We start from the raw sequence: 19,785 nt of genomic DNA on the forward strand, positions 1-19,785 counted from the left end.
GAACCCTTTTGGAATGATATGGATTTCTGCACAAATTGGTCATAAAATGTGATCTGATCTTCATCTAAGTCACAACAATAGACAATCACCGTCTGCTTAAACTAATAACACACAAAGAATTAAATGTTACCATGTTTTTATTGAACACACCATTTAAACATTCACAGTGCAGGTGTAAAAAGTATGTGAACACCTAGACTAATGAGCTCTCCAAGAGCTAATTGGAGTGAGGTGTCAGCCAACTGGAGTCCAATCAATGAGATGAGATTGGAGGTGTTGGTTACAGCTGCCCTGTCCTAATATTAAAAAGTCAGCAGCTACAGTATTTGTAGCGGCTAACTTTAAATTTTTTCTGAAGGAGCCTGGAACTCCTCTGTAAACATGCAGCAATGTTTTTTTGGACAGCAGTAGCTTCCTCTGTGGTATCCTCCCATGAAATCCATTCTTGTTTAGTGTTTTACGTATCGTAGATTCGCTAACAGGGATGTTAGCATATGCCAGAGACTTTTGTAAGTCTTTAGCTGACACCGTAGGATTTTTCTACACCTCATTGAGCAGTCTGCGCTGTGCTTTTGCAGTCATCTTTACAGGACGCCCACTCCTAGGGAAAAGTAGCAGCAGTGCTGAACCTTCTCCATTTATAGACAATTTGTCTTACCGTGGACTGATGAACAGCAAGGCTTTTAGAGATACTTTTATAACTCTTTCCAGCTTTATGCAAGTCAACAATCCTTAATCGTAGGTCTTCTGAGAGCTCTTTTGTGCGAGGCATCATTCACATCAGGAAATGCTTCTTGTGAAAAGCAAACCCAGAACTGGTGTGTGCTTTTTATAGGGCAGGGCAGCTGTAACCAACACCTCCAATCTCATCTCATTGATTGGACTCCAGTTGGCTGACACCTCACTCCAATTAGCTCTTGGAGATCTTATTAGTCTAGGGGTTCACATACTTTTTACACCTGCACTGTGAATGTTTACATGGTGTGTTCAATAAAAACATGGTAACATTTAATTCTTTGTGTGTTATTAGTTTAAGCAGACTGTGATTGTCTATTGTTGTGACTTAGATGAAGATCAGATCACATTTTATGACCAAATCCATATCATTCCAAAAGGGTTCACATACTTTTTATTGCAACTGTATGATGGCTGCCTTGGAGGGGACGGGACGAGACGAGTGCCTTACATACAGGAGAATTTCCTCTTTCCATGGCGGCCTGTGTAAAAGGAAGTCCTCTCTCCTGCGCTGCCATTGGACGACTGTTCTGTCCATCATAGGAGGCGGGACTTTCTATTAAAGAGGCCACTGAGAAAACAGGAGTTTCTCCTGTATGTCTGTTGGCGCTCGTCCTGCCCCCCCATTGGACGACTGTTCTGTCCATCATAGGAGGCGGGACTTTCTATTAAAGAGGCCACTGAGAAAACAGGAGTTTCTCCTGTATGTCTGTTAGCGCTCGTCCTGCCCCCCCATTGGACGACTGTTCTGTCCATCATAGGAGGCGGGACTTTCTATTAAAGAGGCCACTGAGAAAACAGGAGTTTCTCCTGTATGTCTGTTGGCGCTCGTCCAGCCCCCTCCCTGTCTCCTCCAAGGCTGCACTGATGGCAATGGTGAGTCTGCATTTATGACAATGGGGGTTCTGCATTCATGACAATGGGGGTGCTGCATTCATGGCAAAGGGGGTGCTGCATTCATGGCAAAGGGGGTGCTGCATTCATGGCAAAGGGGGTGCTGCATTCATGGGAACGGGGGTGCTGCATTCATGGCAATGGAGGTGCTGCATTCATGTCAATGTGAGTGCTGCATTCATGGCAACAGTAAGTCTGCATTCATGTCAGTGTGGGTGCTGCATTCATGTCAGTGTGGGTGCTGCATTCATGTCAGTGTGGGTGCTGCATTCATGGCAATGGTGGGGCTGTATTCATGGCCTTTGTGAGGCTGCAGATGGGCACTGATTAGGCTGCATTGATGGGCACTGACCCATATTTTGCTTCACAATTCTTTATTTAAAATTTAAGATTTTTTCCTGAAACTTCCTTTTTAAAGTGAAGGTGTGTGTTATAAGCCAATAAATACGGTATATCCAAATAACACGCCCAAGCTCATCTCTTCACCACACACAGCCACAAAGGCAAGAGAATTCTTATTGAGCAGTGTATTAATGCTCAGACATACACATTTAGACTGAATTTTAATGGTTTAAAGAATGTCCGGCAAAATGGTCGGCCCTCTCGCATGTTCACTTCTTCAAATCTGGCCTTCTTTGAAAAAAGTGTGGACACCCCTGGCATAAATGAAAAGAGAGGCTAAACATTTCCCTGAGCTGTGTGTGATGTGAGCAGCTGCTAGGCCTGCATATGGCAACATTGTCAATTTTAACCCTTGGTTTGGTGGAGGTTTTTCTATGTGAATTGTTATTTAATAGTATTCAATAAAGCTGTGATTATTTATACTGTAATCACTTAATCACTTTTTCATGACTACCTTGTGGACCTTTAGTCCTCCTATTATGAAAGATTCCCATAGCGCCAGAAGTAAACAACAGTGGTCAGGTGATGGCTTTATTTACTACTGAAACCAGGAAGTGATTTAGCCAACTAGGGTTGCTGCTTTCTCCTTTTCAGAGCAGCTTAAAATGGAGCTCCAACCAAAAGGGGACGCTCCATTTATTTGCCTCCCCCCCCCCCCCTCCGCTGCCACATTTGGCACCTTTTTGGGGGGGCAGGTACCTTGTTTCGGCAGGCACACGCTCCCACTTTCGGCTCAGTTTGCCGCAGCTTCACTGCGGTGCCAGCAACTGATAGCCGAATGAAGAATCAGCTTGGGTGAGGACACCTCTGGATTCCTGGACAGGTAAAGTGTCCTAATATTAAAAAGTCAGCAGCTACAGTATTTGTAGCGGCTAACTGTAAATTTTTTCTGAAGGAGCCTGGAACTCCTTTTTAACAACAGCACCCACGAAACCTGCCTACAAATGTGAGACAGCAAACATGTCTCCTGTGTCCTGACTGTTATTAAATGATAAGCACAGAAAACATTACAGCAAGACATTACACTGGGGATGAGCTCAGACGTATTTGGATCCTAGTCCAAACCCACCTGTGGGGTGGGAATGCCATGGCTGCCTAAGGTTGGCCCAGTACAGTGGAGCTTCCTGGCAGGATCACTTGAGCCTGAGCTCATCCCTACATTACAGTGCTGGAAAAACAGAAAATTGTATCAAATTGTATCAAAGTTGTATCAAAATTGTATCAAAGCTCCCCCCCACCCTGTTTTCTTTTTCTGTGAATGGAGACAGATACATTGTACCTCTCCCTTTCCTTGCATGGAAAAAAAAAGTGTGTGTAAAAAAAATAAATAAATAAATATAATAATAATAAAAAAAATACCTAGATCAAGGTTTAAGCTAGGTCAGTGCAGAGTTATGCCCCGTACACACGGTCGGATTTTCCGATGGAAAATGTCCGATCGGAGCGTGTTGTCGGAAATTCCGACCGTGTGTGGGCTCCATCGGACATTTTCCATCGGATTTTCTGACACACAAAGTTGGACAGCAGGAGATAAAATTTTCCGACAACAAAATCCGTTGTCGGAAATTCCGATCGTGTGTACACAAATCCGACGGACAAAGTGCCACGCATGCTCAGAATAAATAAAGAGATGAAAGCTATTGGCCACTGCCCCGTTTATAGTCCCGACGTACGTGTTTTACGTCACCGCGTTCAGAACGATCGGATTTTCCGACAACTTTGTGTGACCGTGTATATGCAAAACAAGTTTGAGCCAACATCCGTCGGAAAAAATCCTAGGATTTTGTTGTCGGAATGTCCGAACAAAGTCCGACCGTGTGTACGCCCTATTAGTGTCAAGGTCAGTATTTTTTTTTGGGGGGGGGGGGCAGATTTTTTTACTTTTTATTAGTATCAGTGTCAGCGTGTTTTAGGTTGGGTAAAACAAAAAGCAATATGCACACTATTGTTTCTGGGCTGTACTACGGGTATATACAACACCTAACATACACATATGTGGTATCACTACGATCTCCAGGAGCAGGAGAAATTTATTTTGGGTTGTTCTTTGGTGGAAGGTTATGGTAGTACCAAGAAATATACGGCTATATTTAAAAAAAATATATATATTTTACTATTTTGGGCAGTTTTTCTATGATAATAAAAAAAAAAAAAAGCAGGAGAAGTCCATTACCATTTACCACCAAATAAAAGCCAAATTTGTCCTGAAAAAAACAAGGTATAATCCACCTGGATACACAAAGTAATCGTGATGATATGTACGGTTTTACTAACACATGTTAAAGTCACAACATTTTGCTCAGGCATTAAGATTTGTTTTTCCCGGGGTGAAGGGGTTAAAAATCAGGCATAGACTAAGTAGAAAATATATGGATATACATTGAAAGCATTTGATTATACTTATAATTTTGTTCTTCGTTTTAGATATGCTTTAACTTTTAAAAAAAAGTAGACTCAAGCTTGATACATAGATTATTTTTTCAATTTTTAACACTGTAAAAAAAAAAGCCTTCATTAATTTAAGAATACAGGAAATTGTCAAAAAACTAGAAGAATGGAAGAGACCATGAAAAAGTCCACTTACTATCAATCACGAGAGGTAGCAATTCCTGCCAGCGCCCCAGTGTATCAGTGAGGAGCACTAGAGGTGACATTGTTATGCTCATCTCACAATCGTCTTATGATATATTCATATAAAACCACCAAAGATTCCCTTTATTGTGTATTTTAATTATTAGATGAGGAAAGGTACTTATGTTTTTACGTAAGCATTCCATGGCTATCAGGAACTTGTGTAGAGCTTTGATTATGTTTAACCTTGACAGGTTAAATGAGGTTAACTAAAAGATTAAAAATATTGATTGTATACGGTATAAATAGCACATAAGGACATTTTGTTATAATGGTGCAGAAAAATGTAGTGTGCCTAATGTATAAGTATTAAAAAAGGAAAATTGTATTAAATACCCCATAATTTTCTTTTCCTGACACCAAACCATGGCAGCATACTAGTGATAGACTCCGCCTCTCTTCCACTCCCTCAGGACCAGTGAATAGCATAAATTAAAGGCCTAGTTAGGCCCCACCCCATTCTTTGTAATTAGCTACATACAGAAAAGTACAAGGGTGGGTCCGTATGCTGCCATGGTTTGGTGTCAGGAAAGGAAAACTATGGTAATATTTGTTACAATTTTCCGTTTTCCTGAGGTGACCATGATACTTCCCTGCAGATGGATTCCTTGGACACCTTCGATTGGGCAGCCCATGAGACCGAAACCGCTCTGGAAGAGTATGTTTCCACTGCTGAAGGAGGTTCACAACCCCTTGCCCTATATGCATAACCAAACCTACTAAGTCCAGGAGGTACCCTCCTTTCCCTGACGAATGCCTGCTGGAAAGATGAAAGGCTTATTACATGATTTGAAGAGGGCAATTGTGGATAGGGACTTTAAGTTCTGTACACGTCTAATTGTGTGACCCTCCTGAGTAATCCTCTGGTAAGTTAGGCAATGCCCAGATGACTGTTAGATGGAGGGCTGTCACTACCCTTGATACAAGATGATCTACTGGACACAAGTCTACTCCTTCTGGAAAGAAAACAATATCTTTTTCTGAAGCTCTCAGAGCTGGAATCTCAAACATCCTTCTGCTTGAAGATTATGCGATAGATACTGCCTAGTAGGTAATGTCACAAACTGAACACTGTTCTGTTGGAGCAAATGGTCGAACTGATTTGAAATCCAGCAACATCGATAGATTCCACTGGGAAAGATCCTCTTTCGTGGTGGTCGAAACCTCATGACTGGCTTAAAAATTTGTGCAAACGAAAGGATTTCTGGCACATTTGAGCCAACCTAGTCGACACTTGCAATCTCAAGGAATATAGGCTAAGGCTTATGTCTAATCGGGTCTACAAGAAGTCCAGAACAGCTATCATCAGTAGTATCAATATCTCGCCCTGCTGAGAAATAAATCAAACTTGTTCCAGAGTTTAGCATAGATGTTGTTCAAGTGCCTTCTCACACTCCACAAAGTAGAGATCATCCTGGAGCAGGCTAGGTTCTCAAGCTTCCCCTATCAGTCGTGCTGTTTGCAGCCACGGCCTGCGTATATGCAAAGGGGAACTGGTTTCTGTCTCATGAGATAAATGGCCACGAGAACTCAAGGTCCTCATTGTCAAAATGGAGGAATGTATATGACTACTATGTTCACTCTCGACAGCCTCAAGAGGAATCTCATTATGAGAAATGTTGTTGGAAAATATATAGGCTAGATTGCAGATCCATGGAGAAAATCAAGGCATTTGTCCCCTCTGATGTGAGGGGGGGCTCCGCTGGGGACTCCTGATGTGAGGGGGGGCTCCGCTGGGGACACCTGATGTAAGGGGGAGCTCCGCTGGGGACACCTGATGAAAGGGGGGGCTCCCCTGGGGACACCTGATGTAAGGGGGGGCTCCGCTGGGGACATCTGATGTAAGGGGGCACAACTGGGGACATCTGATGTAAGGGGGGGCTCTGCTGGGGGCACCTGATGCAAGGACGGACTCTGCTGGGGCACCTGATGCAAGGAAGGACTCTGCTGGTGACAGGCGACGTGGCAGGTGACACGCTCAGGGATCCCACTGATTCAGCATTATGGTGAGTTGAATGATTTCATTTTATATTACAATGTAATAATAGAAATAATGCACTTCAATCATCCTGACACCATAACAACCATGGTGCCGGGATTATTGAAGTGCTAACACCAGGTGTTTGGAGTATATTTATATGCTGATTGTTAAACTTTCTAGAATACACATATTTCCATTGTTGTGTAGGATCTGGGCCTGCTGTCCCTCCATCCCTCCCCCCTCTCCATCCCTCATTCAACTCAGACTCTAACCACACCCCCTTTGAGCCACGCCCATTTAAGACACGCCCACTAATTCGCATAAACCACGCCCATTATTTGCCGCTCCGCGTGCCACATTTTTACTTCCCCCTGCACCACGCCCACAAACGCATGCCCCGCCCCCTAATTATAACAAGACTCCGCCTACAGCCAAAAAAGTGTCCCTAAATTTTTTTTTTACAATGTTGGCAATTATGCATTTTTTGAGAAGTAAACATTCCCCTAGGTGATATACAGTATGTACATTGGAAAGATTTTAACAAATTTTGTTGCAGATTCCAACCTTTTATCATTCTGAAGAAGTAGCTGTTTATTTGTCTGTTTCCATGTTTCCATGTTCAGAGTGAATCTGTGGGGGGGGTTATAATTATCAACCAGCTGCTGCGCCTGCAGGGCTCTAATGAGGAAATTGGCAAGGTCTGCAGCCCTTTAGACATTATACCTACCTGAAACAAACAGCAGGGGGCATTGAAGGAAAGCTCGCCTGTCCCAGGAAGTAGAGGGAAGAACGATCCAGAGCCAGGCAAAGGAGACTCTGCCTGACCAAACCCCCAGGGCTGTAGCTCTATAGATCTACCTTGTGACTCTGACCCTCATTATTAACAAGAGGGCAGCTTTTCCCAAAATAAAAATGGTGGTCCGTATTCCCGCCAGTCAGTATGCATGTGCAGACTAGCGCAGCCTGATGATGTCATCAAGTGTGCCTCCAGCACAGGATAAAACAAGCAAAAGTGTAAACATAATAAAAAAATGGAGCCAAAGAAGGCACAGAAAAGGAAAAGATCAAGATTAAAAAGGGGAAACATAGGGAGACAGAAAAGAAAAACAAAAAGGTATAGGCAGCCCTGTGAGATACAAGGGACCAAAGGAGTGAAATGAATAAACTAGCTGCCCCCCAAGCCTCAGCCTGCAGACACTTACTGGCAGATTTCGTTCCTAAAGAGGAAACACTTCAGGACCCCATCAAGACCCACAGAAGGGGTTCCCAGGCTGTTTAGCGGCCCGAGCACTGGGTTTTCACGCTGGGGGAGGCTCAACCCAGCCCGATGCTGCATGGAAGCAGGAGTAGGGACATAGTACTGCTTACTCGTCACTGGGGAGTGGAGGTATGAGGAAAAAAGAAGAATGGGGTGGGGCCTAACTAGGCCTTTCATTTATGCTATTCACTGGTCCTAAGGGAGTGGAAGAGAGGTGAAGCCTATGACTAGTATGCTGCCATGATGGCATCAAGAAAAAGCATTTTCACAAAGAGCTTTTAAAGCGAAGTAAAGAATGTATTGTTTTGTTTTTGGAAGGCGTTAAGGCAAGGTTCAATCCCTTGTGAAGACTTTGATGCTACCCAGGCTCCATTAGAGAGATCTCCACCCACCACTAATGCAGCTGTAAGAGATTAAAGAGTAACTCCACTTTCGTGGGGAAAAAAATTAGCAAATAAAAAAAAAAATATAGCATATAGAATTACTACACAAGTTATATTGTAATTGCATGTTATTAAAAATTACCTTTCCTTTTCAATCTGCAGATCTGTAATTTGCTAAAAATGTAATTTCCTGCTTGTGTGATTGGCTTACTGATTTTCCCAGAAGTCTGCGCTATAATACAAGTCCAATTTTTAGCATCCCCTGCAACAAAAATGTATTTTTGTTGGGATACTCCCAAATGGAAATAATGTCTAAAGGGCTGCAGACCTTGCCAATTTCCTCATTCGAGCCCTGCAGGTGTAGCAGCTGGTTGATAATTATAATTCCCCCCCCCCCTACAGATTCACTTTGAACATGGAAACATGGAAACAAACAGCTATTTCTTCAGAATGATAAAAGGTTGGAATCTGCAACAAAGTTTGTTAAAATCTTTGCAATGTACATACTGTATATCACCTAGGGGAATGTTTACTTCTCAAAAAATGTGGAGTTACTCTTTAAGGCTCGCCATACATTATTAGATTTCTTTTGTTCAGCCTGCATGCTAAAAGAAAGAAAGGTTAACAGATTTTTCCATCCATGCTAAACAGCACAGATGGACTCACCCCCTTGCTGGACTTTTGCATTATGGCAGCCACAGGTGGAGGCTGTCAAAATACTTCAATAACGCCTGCATCTGATTTGATGTCATCTCTGTTTGATCAAAAATTTTCCAACAGGCTTCTTCAACAAAAGACTGACTTTTGTCAATGGAGCAGGGCTACACACACAGCACATTTCAGGTCTGATCATTACATTGAGCAGCAGCAGGATATGAAGCCTTCCTGTGACAACTCCCTGTGTACTCACCATGGTCAGACACAGGTACAGACTAACCCAGGAGATAGAAGTTTCCTTCCCTCAGGTGCACAGAGAGACCATACCTGATGAGGCAAAGTCAGGTGTAAGTTCTAAAACTGTTAGTCCAGGCATATGGCAGTTGGGCAGGAGCCCAGTACCACACAGTTCCTAGACCCAGCCATAGTCGAAAGCACTTCTCCAATTACTACCAGAGTACTGTGCTTCAAGTGGGATGGTCCTGTGTCTCAAGCCACTGAACCTTTGTTACCAGCCCTGAGACTTCTCCAGCTGCTTGCTTGTTTTACCAGGCTTATCCTGGACTTCATTGAGAAGAATGCTGTCTGTGAGGATAAGCACAAGTAGCTATTTGTGTCCTGTACTGTTCACTGGAGTGGAGATTTTTTTTTTAAGTCTCTGTTACTATAGAGCAGGTGTTGGCAGCCCATTAAAGGCAATCTACTGATCAATCATAGCCATCTGACAGGTAGACTGTGCCCCCGCCATGCCGTCAGTGTCTGGCTCCACCCACTGCCTTTCAGATCAAGGCGGCAATCCACAATATATGAATGATTGTCAAGGGAAGTATTGCTAAGGTACGGGGTGGGCACCAATTGGTGGGCAAAGTGAGGCCCCACCCATCTAGCAGCCAGCACCTTCAAACCACAAAATGTGCCTGTGTTAAAGGAGCCAGAGGAGGGTCTAGTGGACCAGGGGGGAAATTTGGTGTAAAACTTGAATGAAATGGCAGCAGCGAGCTGCCAACAGGCTGTACAAAGTTACCAGCTGTAATGACGGGTACTCATTACTGGGCTGTCATTCTTATATAAAGCTGTGGCCTACAATGCAGATGGGTGTGTACCTGCCAGTGGCACATACCTTGAGAGGTCAAGTGGCAGCTTTTCTATTGGGGGGGGGCACACATAGCATTAACCTATGTGGGCCATGGTGAACAATTAGTTCCTTTGACTGGCCCAGTCAACACACTTGTTACCATCAGGCATTATACATTCAAGTTATTATTGGCTTTGTTACAAGGGATATGTCTATAAGATGCCAAGCCCACCATTAACATAAACCTGGGTCCTATTCCTAATTAACCTGTGATAATTATATGTTTGTCAAGTATCGCCAAATTTCTCTCCGGCTAATTCTGAAATGGAATGGTGAAAAGTGCCATATTCTAAATGAGCTTTGGTGATAAGCTCATATATCCTGCATAATCGTCATACACTTTACCATCATATTGCGTTTTTATTTGAATGCCGCTGATGGCCTGGCCCACCATTCTGTCCCAGTGTCCACCTCCAGGAGTGATTCCAGATTTGGCTGCTACCCCCACCCTGTAGAGATCTGAATAGTATTTATGCACTGCAATTGTCACTCCTCATCCGATCCTCAGTTGGTCCTGAAGAAGCTATTTTGAGAAATGACTTAAGGGGGTGGGCATCCATCATCACAAGGCCATATGATATTTGATCATTGTATACTTTATCAATTGGGCCTAGATTGTGTGTAATAAATGTTGTTCTAGTAGTTATGAGTAGAATTTGCTGGAAAGTAACGTACAGTATACATTGTTTTAGGATCATGTTTATCCATTTGTATTGTACAAGATGTAATAAAGTGATGTATACAATTTTCCAAAAAGTCCAATGATTTATTGCCTTTTGTTAGACTTAATTCTGACCTCTGCATTACATACTCCTGGCACCTGCAGCTCTGATTTACATATTACTGACCTAAACTCTACATTACTAACTACTGACCCCCGAATTACTGTTTCTTGACCCCTACACTGTGCTTTACATACTACTGACCTCTGAAATCTGCATTACAGTCTACTAACCTCTGAAATCCATGTTACAGACTCGTGACCTCTAATCTGTGAATTTGCGTACTACTGACCTTTGTACTGTGTATTACAGGTACATGCTATTGATCTCTGAACTCTGCTCTACTGACTACGGACTCCTAAAACCTTTGTTACTTTTTAATGGGGGCATTGCTGGGTTATCTCCTTAAAAAAAAACTGTGCTACAAGCAGGTAATGCTTGATCTCTTCCATGTTGTTCAAGTAAAACTCCACCCCTCCAATGTTGCCCACCCCCGCTATAGAGACTGTGCTGTCACCCCTTGTCTTAATTGAGCTGCAGAGACATTGGGGTTGATTTACTAAAGGCAAATGAGGTGAAGCTCTGATGACTTCCATCATACAATCAAGTACAAGGAAAAATGCAGTTTTGTTTTTCTATTTTCTATTGTTCTATTTTCCTTGCAAGTGATTGGGTACTCTTTGCAAAGTGAAGCTTTACCTCATTTACTAAGCTCTGGAGCAACTGCAAAGCACACAGTCTATTTGCCTTTAGTAAATCAACCCCATTGCTTTGAGGAGCTCCTATTTGCACAGCCTAATAATCGGTTTAACATTGTTCTATACTATATGTATGCTCTCCACCACTCTGACCCCGTTTGCATTGCTAATCCTACTCTGAATCTAAACTTCAAGTTACGGTGATCCTTTGATCATTATACCTGGAACAAAAATTGATTTAACAGTGGAGCCTTCCTATCCATTTCAGAGTAACAATCTGCAACATAATAGCTCCTAAGGCCGGCCATAGATGGTGCAAATTTCCTTCCTGCCACCGTGGGTTACAGGAGAGAAATTTGCACGATTCCCCCTCTTGCCGCGCAACTGTATTCTCCTGGCAGGGGGAACCGTCCCCACTGGGAGAAGACAGTGATTATCGCTAGCAGCTATAGCTAAAGAATCCAGCAGGCTGGCTGTACCCAAGTTGATCGATCAATCAACTTGGTACATTCAGGCTACCCATTAATGGTTTGAATCTCAGATGTTCCTATTTTTGATGCAGTATATCATAGACCTGTTTTAGGTTCTAGCTTATTCTAGAAACATGGTGGGATTTGGGTAGCTTGTGTTTTGAATGTTGTATTTTAGCTGTTGACTATTGTGGATGTCTCTAAAAACCTGTAAATGGGCAATACATACTTCTTCACTTTTAACAGCTACAAGAGGGTGCAGGGCCATGAGAATCCAAGAGGCAATATTGGCTGCCAAACCAGGAGTTAGACCTGAAACCTTTACTGAAGTTTAGTTGTAAGCATAGATTAAACAGAACACTTTAAAAAAACACCAACATTTCTGAGACACTAACACAGAGTCCCTGAAGTGTCTGTAGTTTTGATGATGTCTTCTTCTGTTCTGTCCACTGTCTCCTGGCTCCTGTCCATTCATCTTTAGTGCAGCTGAGGCAGAGAAAGGGAATGGGGAATCTGTGTCCCCTGATATCTCACCAAAGCCCCCCCCCCCCACAGGGTTGATTAAAAAAAAAAAAAAAACACAACACACACTGATGCGCCCCCCCCCCCCCCCAACATACATACACATATACACACACACAAACTAATGAGAAAGAATAAAAACATTGTAAAAAATAAAAATTGTCGATAAAAATTAAAAAAAACTACTGACACAGTCCACACCTCATCAGTCCCACCTATCAGTGCTGCATATTAATGCTACTGTCACGTGACAAAAAAAAAAAAAAACATAAAAAAAAAAATAAAAAAAAGTATCGGTATCGGCAAGTACTTGAAAAAAGTATCGGTACTTGTACTCGGTCTTAAAAAAGTGGTATCGGTGCAACCCTAGTGTGAACCATGTTCTTCTCGCACAAAAATCCAGCTGCCATTTCACTTCAAGAAGCCAAAATTATTGTTCATTCACCAAAGTGTGCAATTTTTAAGCAAACATTTTACTTTTTATTACATTTTTTTTCTTTTAACAATCATTTTCCAGGCTCTGCCTTGAAAACTAAATCTTTTCACAAGACCCATGAAGAGTTGCAAGTTTATTTTCTAAAACTTCTGATATCTAACCCCAAAATGCAATTAACCCATGGCAAAATACTTAGCATATAGAGTCAGCAGAACATTGGTATACCTTGCCATAAGTAAAGCACTTGTAAAACACTACTGTTCTCCATTGGTATGATCAATTTGTCCAGTATAATTTCATATAAGAATACATGTATATATGATTTTACAGTCAATGTTAAGACCTTCACGGCTTGTTCTAAATGTATATTCAAACAATAAAAAAGATCAGTGATACTAGAGAATATTGTTCAAAACAGTCCAGTCTCTCCAGCTTTGTTCTTGATTGCTTTAACAGCTTCTCTGTAAAAGCACCTATGATCAGTTATTGCTTTTACCAAGTCAATAAAGTTTCCTTTATAGAGAAATTAATGATTATACACAATATTATATTGCAGAATGTTTAGTTTAATTCAGCAGAATTGTGGCCTTCCCAGAATTTTTCATTTGGACTGTTCTTACATGGTTGACCTTTGTCCAGCCTCATCCAGGTTTAGGTTTCTTTTTCTAGCTGCTTCGCTATTTAATTCCACATCAGACTTGTCTGCTTTGCTGTACTCTGGTGGAGGACCCGATGTCTCTCTATATGAAGAATGCTCCTTCACCACAGGCTCTGGAGGCCGTTTCCACCCTGGTCGAGTGGCTATCCATATAATAAGTCCACCAAAAACCACAATGAGAATTCCAAGAGTGTTGACGAAGATTGCATGTGGTGGTAAACTGCTGTAAGGTGGGTTTTTCCTAAGGACAGAAAAAAGTATTTAGTTTGGTTGAAAAACTTCTATTGTATTTTGCAAGTACAACCGTTTGGCTAAAGAAAATGTATAAGCTATTGCGCAGATTAGAACCCAACTGTCATTTAATGGGGCACATAAGAGAGCAAGGAGAGTGGTAGGGAACACCAGGTGAAGTGGATGCAGCTCCTCTCAGATTAGGTGTTGAGATCCTAATGCAGACTCGATGTCCGCCGGCGACCCGCGATCGTGGTGAGGAGAGGCAGAATGGGGATCTGCCAGTGTAAACAAGGCAGATCCCTGTTCTGTCAGGGGACAACGCTGAGATCTGCTGTTCCTAGTGATCAGGAACAGTGATCTCTTTGCTGTCCCAGGCAGCCCGGCCCCCACACAGCTAGAACACACCCAGGGAACACAGTTAACCCCTTGATCGCCCCCTAATTTTAACCCCTTCCCTGCCAGTGTCATTTTTACATTGATCAGTGCTATAAAAACGCCCTGATCAATGTAATATTGTCACTGGTCCCCAAAAAGTGTCACTTGCGGTCAGATTGCCGCAATGTTGCAGTCCTGCTAAAAATCGCAGATAGCCGCCTTTACCAGTAAAAACATAAAATAAAAAGTCCATAAATTTATCCCCTATTTTGTAGACGCTATAACTTTTTCGCAAACCAATCAATATACGCTTATTGCAATTTTTTTTTTTTTTTTACCAAAAATATGTTGCAGAATACATATTGGCCTACACTGATGAATACATTTGTTTTTTATATTTTTTTTGGATATGTAATAGCAGAAAGTAAAAAATATGTTTTGTTTTTCTTTCAAAATTGTCGGCCTTTTTTGTTTATAGCGCAAAAAATAAAAAATGGCAGAGGTGATCGAAATACCACCAAAAGAAAGCTCTATTTGTCAGAAAAAAAAGGACATCAATTTTGTTTGGGTACAGCATCGAATGACCGCGCAATTGTCAGTTAAAGCGACACAGTGCCATATCGCAAAAAATGGCCCGGTCATTAAGGGGTACCAGGGCTGAAGTGGTTTAAGACAAAAAAAAAAGTCAAGGCTGGTCATAAACCCATATAGACCTTCATAGGATCATCATGAGGCTGCAGAGCTCTGCAGACATGTGGTTAGTTGAAGCAAAGTTCCAGTCTGAAGCCTGACAGCTGCACTTGCATCAAGAACTCTGCTTCAACTAGTCACATACCTGCAGAGCTCTGCAGCCTCACAGAGATCCTATGGAGGTCTATGTGTGTTTATGACAAGCCTTTATCCACTTTTAACAAGGGAGTGCATTTGTATTGTCTTTTATACTTCTTTTTTAAAATAAAATCACTACACCTAGATGGAGGCGCCCCCTTGTGTTTATTTTTTTAAATAATTTGGGCCATCCCCAAACTGTTCCCACAAAGTTGGGCACATGAAATTGTCCAAAATGTCTTGATATGCTGAAGCCTTAGGAGTTCCCTTCATTGGAACTAAGGGGCCAAGCTCAACACCTGAAAAACAACCCCACACCATAATCCCTCTTCCACCAAATGATTTGGACCACTGCACACAGCCAGATCCATAAAGACATGAATGAGCGATTTGGGGCGGAGGAACTTGACTGGCCTGCACAGTGTCCTGACCTCAACCTCATAGAACACCTTTGGGATGAATTAGAGCGGAGACTGTGAGCCAGGCTTTTTCGGCCAACCTCCCAAATGTGATAGTTGAAGCTGTTATAGCTGCAAAGGGTGAGCCAACTCAATATTGAACCCTACGGACTAAGACTGGGATGCCATTAAAGTTCATGTATGTGTAAAGGCAGGCGTCCCAATACTTTTGGTAATATAGTGTATGTGAACCAGGTCTTATGTAGAGATGCTAAAGGATGTTGTGCGAGGACACGGCAGTGTGAGATGTGACATTTGGACCGCAGAAGCTCTAGCAAGTGCTCTACCGCTAGCAGAGCAGAGGCAGGTGAGCTGGGCATTATGTGTAAAAAATAAATGCACCCAAGGGCAATGATTGATTTTAAGTTTGCTGGCCTACCAGTACCCCAACAGGGCAGAGGCACAGCAAATAAGTGTAGTGAAGTATTTTTTCATTAGTCTAAAATAACTGTTCACATGACACTATAATAGGTGTCGATAATTGGTATTGGCGAGTACTTGAGAAAATGTATCGGTACTCGTACTTGGTCTTAAAAAACTGGAATCCTTGCATCCCTAATATTTACCTTATCCCTTGCTCCTGAAGCCTTCCTGCTCGTTGACTGGTTGGTCCTTCTTTCTTTCACTGCAAACCGATTAAAGCTCTCTAAAGTTCTCATACAATGCAGGACCAGCAGTTTTTCATTGTATAGGAGGAGGGAGGACGCTAAGGGCCCATGGACATTCTGGAGCATTAGACAGCAGAGAAAAGTGCTGACTACTTTATTCATCATGCCCTAGGCAAAACTAACAGTTCCCATTCTAGTAGGGAGTGGACCTGCTGCAAGGGTAAAGATTTTTTGTCCCTGTAGTGCAGTTTGAAACCTATTCAAATATAAACGGCAACTATTAACAACCATATGGCAGAACATACACTGTCCTCAGGCAAATTACAGTCTAATTCATCTCTAATTAAAGGAAATATAAGCCTAAAGCATTTAACTTGGAATGTTGTACATTTATAAGTAAATTGCTGTAATTGTAATGGGCTGGACCTACTTTCAACATACCAAGTGGATGATTACTATGTCTCACTATAAACGGATGAATACATTTATAAGAAAGTGATATTGGTGATAAAAGAGATCACTACAGTATATAGAATTGTATGAACCTTTCATGGACTGAATCCAGGAAAGGAGCCATATAATGGGATAAATACAACCCTTGTTTAGTTATGCTGCAGTTTAATAGCTAATGAATTATTACCGAGCTCGAAATCTGATATAGTATTACTTACTTTACATTGTGAAGTGGATTCAATGCCTCCAGCTGATGACAACTAAAGTTCCAGGCCAAGGATGTGAATGGTGCAATAGTTTGATTAAGTTTAAGCTTAACTCTTGCTTGAAATGCAAGAAATGGAAGACATTCATATGCTTTGGTCTCCATCAGACTCTTGCCAGTAATTTGAGATCAATCCCTAGGCAGTAGGTAAAGCAATGTCTTCTAAATAGTGCAACTTTATATATACAAGGCCAAAGTGTGTCCTCCTAATTTTTTCCAGTTCCAAGCATATATTGAGCATTCCCTGCAACAAGTACCCTTCATATAGCATTGCATTAGATGCATATATTTAACCAGGTTTCACACTTTCCCATGTGTGAAATGTGACCAGCTGCCAGACACTTGGCTTCCTAGATCCTGACCTCACAGCCCTTTGGCTGGCCATAGAAAGCTTGATAAAAGTAAGATATTCCTGACTTTGAGCACTGCTTACAAACAGTAGGCCATGTACTAGTAAAAGGGCGTAGGAAATTTACTAACTATGAGCTGTAAAGTTTTCAACATAGGTTGCATGAACTGCCCTTTTCCACTCTACCTCTTCGGAAGCCTCTCCTTCTACCCCTCAGCCCTGATTATACTACAGGCTATGGAACATTATGAATATGTCAAATGCTTTAAAAATAAATTCCAGAACTTATTTTAGATATGTCGGACACCATTTTTATTGATACCATTTTAAAATGTTTCATTGTAAATGCATGTGAAAGAGCACAGATGGAAGTCTCTCTGAATGTCACCTGTAGTCCATAATAAACTCCCATATAGTTTAACTATTTAACCAACACATCATTAAACTTACAATGAAAATATCAGCTTCTCTGTGATTCCCATCAGTGATGTTCCGATCACTCCGCCGAAAAGCAGGAGGCCACCGTACACATGGACTGGCATGAGGGCCGCTCGAACAGAGACTGGGGTGGTTGGAATTAGAAACACCACAATACTCACAACAATCTGAAAATAAAAACAGAAGTTTTTGGTTTGTAGGATTTGATTATTTAAAAAAAAAAAAAGTTCTTGGTTCAGTGTATATTTTTCACACAAAATATTTTTGTATTCTATAGAACCTTTTGTTGAAGCCCATTATGCTCATTGTGTGGAAGGACGTGTAACCCGGGCACTGAAGTGCCCTGTTTAATTTTGTAAAATTCAATATGAAAAACTAACGATTAGTGAGGGTTAATGTCATTAGACCTCATCTCATTTGGCTGCAACATGGCATTGGAGAGTGTTATATGGGGTTCACACCCTCTTACGCCCCCCCCCCCCCTCCTCCTCCTCCTTTCCCTACTTTTTTTCACTCCTTCTACACTTCTTTCATTCTCTCTCTGTTAGATATTTCCATCTGTGTCTTAAAGGTATTTTTGGTTGTCTTTACTAATGATAGAACTGGTGGAAAACCATGCCACCAACTGACCTACATGTATTTGCTATGCTGGTATATGACCTTGGGCTGTGCTATTTATTCTGTGTCATCTACACAAACTTACTTTATTGTCTGTATCTATATAAAATTTGTTAGTGGGCATTTGCTTGCCTCCCAGTTTTGTCCAAAAACTTCATAGGATTAAGAATTGGAAAAAAAAAAAAAAAAAAAAAAAAAAAAAAAAATTGTAAAACTCACAAATCTATTGTAACCACAAAAAAAAAAAACCACCACATAACAAAAGTTCCTGTAGACCAGGCATGTCAAAAGTTCGGCCCGCGTTCCGGTTTCAAATGGCCCCACTGGTAATTTGGATTATATATATATTTCTCTTTTGTGGCCCCCCAACGAATCCCTGAGCGCCGCGGGGGAGGGGGAGGGATGACGCCGACAGAATACATACAGTGAAAATTTCCTGTTTACATGATGGCCTCTGTAATAGGAAGTCCCATCTCCTTGGCTGCCATTGGATGACTGTTCTGTCTGTCATAGGAGGCGGGACTTTGAATTAAAGCGGCCACTGAGAAAACAGGAAATTCTACTGTATGTAATCTGTTGGCACTCGTCCTGCCCCCGCCGAGGCATCGATCAGGCTGCTCTGATGGCAATGGTAAGGCTGCATTCACGCAATTGTGAGGCTGCATTTGAGGCTGCATTCATGGCAATGGTGAGGCTGCATTGATGGACACTGACCCTTATTTTGCGTTATTTAAAATGTAAGTTTTTTCCTGAAACTTCCCTCTTAAAGTGAAGGTGTGTGTTATACGCCGATAAATACGGAATATCCAAATAACACGCCCAAGCTCATTCTTAGTCCTATTTGGCGATTCGTTGTTGGGGGCCACAAAAGATAGAGATTATGATTTTGAGGGCTGGCGAGGGTGGGCTGCCTGGGAACGAGGGGGGGCGAGCACTGCTGGCGGGTTGTATGGGAGTCCTTCTCCCAGCACTCATGGAGGGGAAGAGAGCCGGCTGGATGATTCAGAGCGCAAGGGACATCACTAGCGGCTTTCATTCCAATAGCCGAGTGTTCCCCGCACTCGCTGTCACACACAGCCCCGCCCCCTGATCCCGGGGAATTTGATCGACATATCACCCGTCCAATCCCGGGACAAGTGACATGTATCAAAGTTCCCCGGCCAGGGGGCGGGGCTGTATGGAACGCCGAGGGCGGGAACACAGCAATTGAAATCAAAGCTGTTCCAGTGATGTCCCTTGTGCTCTTCTCATCCGGCCGGCAATGCCCTTCCTCTCCTCTGCTCCCCTGCATGATGGACACAGGTAGGCAGCGTGATGGACACGGTTAGGCAGCGTGATGGACACGGGCGGGCTGCATTGGTGGACACGGGTGAGGCTGCATTGGTGGACACGGATAAAGTTGCTTAATCCTGCATAAAACATTCAGCCCGGGTTCACACCTATGCGAATTAGAGGTGCATTTCCGCACCTCTAATTCGCATAGCAGGAGAATGTGACTGGCTCCCTATGGAGCCGGTTCACATATCTCCGGGGCGGCTGCGGTGCGCACTTTGGCTGCGTTTCAGGGCCGAATTCAG

General features: G+C 42.4%; 1 protein-coding gene across 1 annotated transcript in view; it reads right to left on the minus strand.

Moving 5' to 3' along the window:
- Window positions 1–12,942: 12,942 nt before the first annotated feature.
- Window positions 12,943–19,785, minus strand: part of CYBRD1 (cytochrome b reductase 1) — a 53,150-nt gene continuing 46,307 nt past the window's right edge. The window contains exons 3-4 of the mRNA XM_073633915.1: window positions 17,603–17,757; window positions 12,943–13,823 (exon numbers count right to left, since the gene is read on the minus strand). Of these exons, the coding sequence (XP_073490016.1) occupies window positions 13,541–13,823; window positions 17,603–17,757 (438 nt within the window). The 3' untranslated portion in view covers window positions 12,943–13,540. The remainder of the gene's footprint in view (window positions 13,824–17,602; window positions 17,758–19,785) is intronic.

Source organism: Aquarana catesbeiana, linkage group LG06, assembly GCF_042186555.1.
Source record: "Aquarana catesbeiana isolate 2022-GZ linkage group LG06, ASM4218655v1, whole genome shotgun sequence".
Taxonomy (NCBI): domain Eukaryota; kingdom Metazoa; phylum Chordata; class Amphibia; order Anura; family Ranidae; genus Aquarana; species Aquarana catesbeiana.